The 3452-nt window shown below is 63.2% G+C and overlaps 1 protein-coding gene across 8 annotated transcripts in view; it reads left to right on the top strand.

Annotated features, from left to right (window-relative positions):
• The first annotated feature begins 58 nt into the window (after nt 1-58).
• Nucleotides 59-3452, top strand: part of DMPK (dystrophia myotonica-protein kinase) — an 11615-nt gene continuing 8221 nt past the window's right edge. For all 8 annotated transcript variants that reach the window (XM_014537384.1, XM_005863419.2, XM_014537385.1 and 5 more), the window contains exons 1-2: nt 59-974; nt 3178-3269. In XM_014537384.1, the coding sequence (XP_014392870.1) occupies nt 815-974; nt 3178-3269 (252 nt within the window). In that variant the 5' untranslated portion in view covers nt 59-814. The remainder of the gene's footprint in view (nt 975-3177; nt 3270-3452) is intronic.

Below are 3452 nucleotides of genomic sequence, written 5' to 3'. Positions count from 1 at the left end.
GTTGTGAGAGAGGGGAGGGGGGGGGGGGGGGGGGCCCCCCCCCCCCCCCCCCCCCCCCCCCCCCCCCCCCAAGTGTTTGTTTCTAATCTTGGCCCGGGCAGGAATGTGGCTGCATGCCGGGCCCAAGGAGCTATTTTGGGGGCTCCTCTGCCTCCCCCAGTCTTTGGCCAGTGTCACCCCTGGTCTTGGCTCCTGAGGGCCTCCCTTCCCAATTCTCTCACCACCCCTTCCCCACCTCCTGCCAAAAAAAAAGAGTGTAAAGCAGAAGGCCTGAGGGCTAAATTTAAACTGTCCCAAAGTCTGACTCCCAGCTGAGTCACCCACAAAGCTGTCCTGGCCTCCTGCCCCCCTTCCCAGGCCTCACCCCTTTCTCCTCCCCCCAACTCCGGGGCTTGGGAGGAGTGTTCCAGGTCACTGGCCCTTAATTGGCCCCCTCTGGGGAATGGGAGGGCTCAGCTGTGGCCCGTCACACCTGTTGCTTTAGCTTTCCTGTGTACTCCGCCTTTTATTGGGGGGCGGGGTGTTGAATGGTTGAGATTCTCTACCCCCCAGTCTCACACTGAAGCATTCTGGGGGGGCCTGGCTTGTGAGGGGTTAAGGCTGGTAGGCGGGAGGGGGCTGGTCAAGGGGTGGGGAGAAGAGGAGGAGGCCTTTGCAGCCTGCAGAGAGAAGTGGCCAGAGGCCCAGGGGACAGCCAGGGACAGGCAGACATGCAGCCAGGGCCTTGGGGCCTGAACAGGGGCTGCCAGGCCCCGTGACGAGAGGACCCCGAGCCCCTGGCCCGGGGAGGGGGCCATGGTGCTGCCTGCCCAACATGTCAGCCGAGGTGCGGCTGAGGCGGCTCCAGCAGCTGGTGCTGGACCCCGGCTTCCTGGGGCTGGAGCCCCTGCTCGACCTTCTCCTGGGCGTCCACCAGGAGCTGGGTGCCTCCGACCTGGCCCAGGACAAGTATGTGGCCGACTTCTTGCAGTGGGGTGAGTACCTGCCTGCATGCCCCCTCCCCACTGGGAGGTGGGGGTAGGGCAGAGGCAGGGAATGAGATTGGGTGTCAGAGACTCTTGGAGGGCAGGGCAGACATGGGGAGAGCTTCCCATTCAGGGGCCCAGAGCTTGGGCCTGGGTCTTTGGGTGACATGCCCCTACCCCTGTACCACTCTTGCCGGGCAGAGTGGGGTCAGCAGAGGCCAGGGCAACCATGACTCAGAACCATGACTTGGGAGCCATGGTAGGCTGGGCTGGGATCAGCCCCCCATGGCCCCCTGCACCCCTACCCCCCAGTCCAGGCCTAGGGACATGCTGGGACTCCTGTCTCTTAGGTGCCCGCACACACCAAAATGGGCCCGATGGCCTCCACCCTGGTTCCCAGAGCAAGGGGCTCGCACAGAGACAGGATGGGGCAGCTGCCAGGGGCGCGGTCCATGGGCAGGTGTTAGGCGCCAGCCTCTCCAGCTGCCCCAACAGGTGCCCAGGCACTGACAGGCTCAGTGACTCAGGCAGGCCCTAGGGGACAACCAGCTCCAGACAGGAGCCTCCCTGTCCCCCGTCTACCCCCAGGAGGAGGAACCGCCCATCCATTTTGGTCCCTTTTAGTCTGCAGGGTCAGCCTTCACTCCAGCTCCACAGACCCGTTCATTCTCCTTCATGACCTCCGTCCTCGGCTTCTCCCACAAAGCCCCTTCCTGCCAAGTCTTCCCCAGAAATAGGTCCAGTCCTCCAGAGGGAAGATGCTTGAACCTCCGCCTCCTGCCTCGCCTGTCCCCACCCTCTCCTGACCCGGGACTCAGGCTCACTGGGGCGCCTGTCTCTGTGACAGTCTGCCACTGTCCCTCCACGGCCTGTCCCTCCACGGCCTGTCCCTCCACGGCTTGCTCTGGGTCCTTAGGCTCCCTCTGTCCGTGGTTTTCCTCTTCCTGTCTTCTCCCGCCCCTTCTTTCCTTGTGTCCATCTCTTCGGAACCCAGGCCCTGCTCCTCTCCTGCCTCCCAATTTGCAGATGGGAAGGTGGAGGTCAGGGGCCAGGCCACTCAGCTCTGGAAGAACCTTACCCCCACCCACCCCAGCCCCTTAGCAACTCTCGTAGGCGCCTTTTTGCAGGGGATGAAGTTTGACCTTCGGGGTAAACTGAGACCTGTGGTGGGGGCAGGGGTCCGGCTCCCCTGGGAGGAGCACTCCTTTTGTGGCCCGAGCAGTACCCTGCGGTCCCTCCCCTGCGGGCTTGGGCGGGGGAGGGGGCCTGGGTTCCCACTGCCTTAAAAGGGCTCAATGTCTTGGCTCTCTCCTCCCTCCCCAATCCTGGGCCCTCGCTGGTTCTTCCCTGCTGGCCCACTCTCCCCGAACCCCATCTGGACGCCTCTCTCCTCCATAACCACTGTATCTCCCCTCATTCCTACTCACCCCCGTCCTCTCTCCACCCCACCCCGAGGTCTCCAGTGGCTTCCACCCCTGGGGGTCTAGGCCTCCCTCTCCCAAGTCCCTGCGTCTCCTGCCCCCACTCCCCACTCTATTCCCACACTGCCCCGTTAGCATTCCTAGCTGTAGGACCTTGGGCAAAGGAGTTCACCTGTCGGAGCCTTGTGTCCCCGTCTGTAAATAGGGGAGAATAGAGCGCTGCTCCTGGATTGCAAGGACTGAGAACACATTTGAACTGGGCCTGGAGCCCTGGATGCGGGTCCACCATGGCCTTGTCCCCTCTTCAGTTCCTTCTCTCGGCCCCGCCCCCCAAGCCACTGTTTCCCTAAGTGTGGTCCAAGAGCCACCTGCCTCTGAGCCTAGAGGGACTGGGTAAAGCTGCATGTTCGGACCCTTTTCCCATCACCCCAATTGGGTGTGGGGGCCCAGGGAGCTAGAACTGGGCTGTCCTCCCTCTGTTCCGGGGCCTCCTTTCTGCAGACTTGTGTCCCTGTACCCCACCCCTGCTCCCACAGAGCCCTGACCCCATGCCTGGTCCCAAAAAGGGGTTCCCGGGCCTCCCACTTCTGTAGGAGGGCAGTTTTGCATCCCCCAAACCTCACCCAGTGCTTATGTGGGGAAGCCTTTGGGAGGCAAACAGTCATAAAGGGAAGGCCAAGAGAGTGAGGATCAGAGAGGGGGAGACTGAGGAACAGTGTGTGGGACTTCCTCCTCGTCTCCACTGTCAGTCCCGGTGACCCTCCCCTCGGTTCTCACCGCCCCGCCCCCAGTGGAGCCCATCGCGGCGAGGCTTAAGGAGGCCCGGCTGCAGAGGGACGACTTCGAGATCCTGAAGGTGATCGGACGCGGGGCGTTCAGCGAGGTGAGCCCTGCGCCACAGCCGGAGCACGGCCTTGCCCTGCCTTAGGCAGGTCCCAGGACTGGGGGCGGGGCCTTAGAAATTGATGAATGAGTTTAGAGCCTAAAACCAGCAGGGGCGGGGCTTAATACCAGTGGGCGTGGCGCGGTGGGCGGGGTCTCGGTGGAGTCCTGTCTGGGCGATGGG

Source organism: Myotis brandtii, unplaced genomic scaffold (genome assembly GCF_000412655.1).
Source record: "Myotis brandtii unplaced genomic scaffold, ASM41265v1 scaffold178, whole genome shotgun sequence".
Lineage (NCBI taxonomy): Eukaryota > Metazoa > Chordata > Mammalia > Chiroptera > Vespertilionidae > Myotis > Myotis brandtii.
Note: the sequence above shows the minus strand (reverse complement) of the source record. Positions and strands in the feature narration are given on the sequence as shown.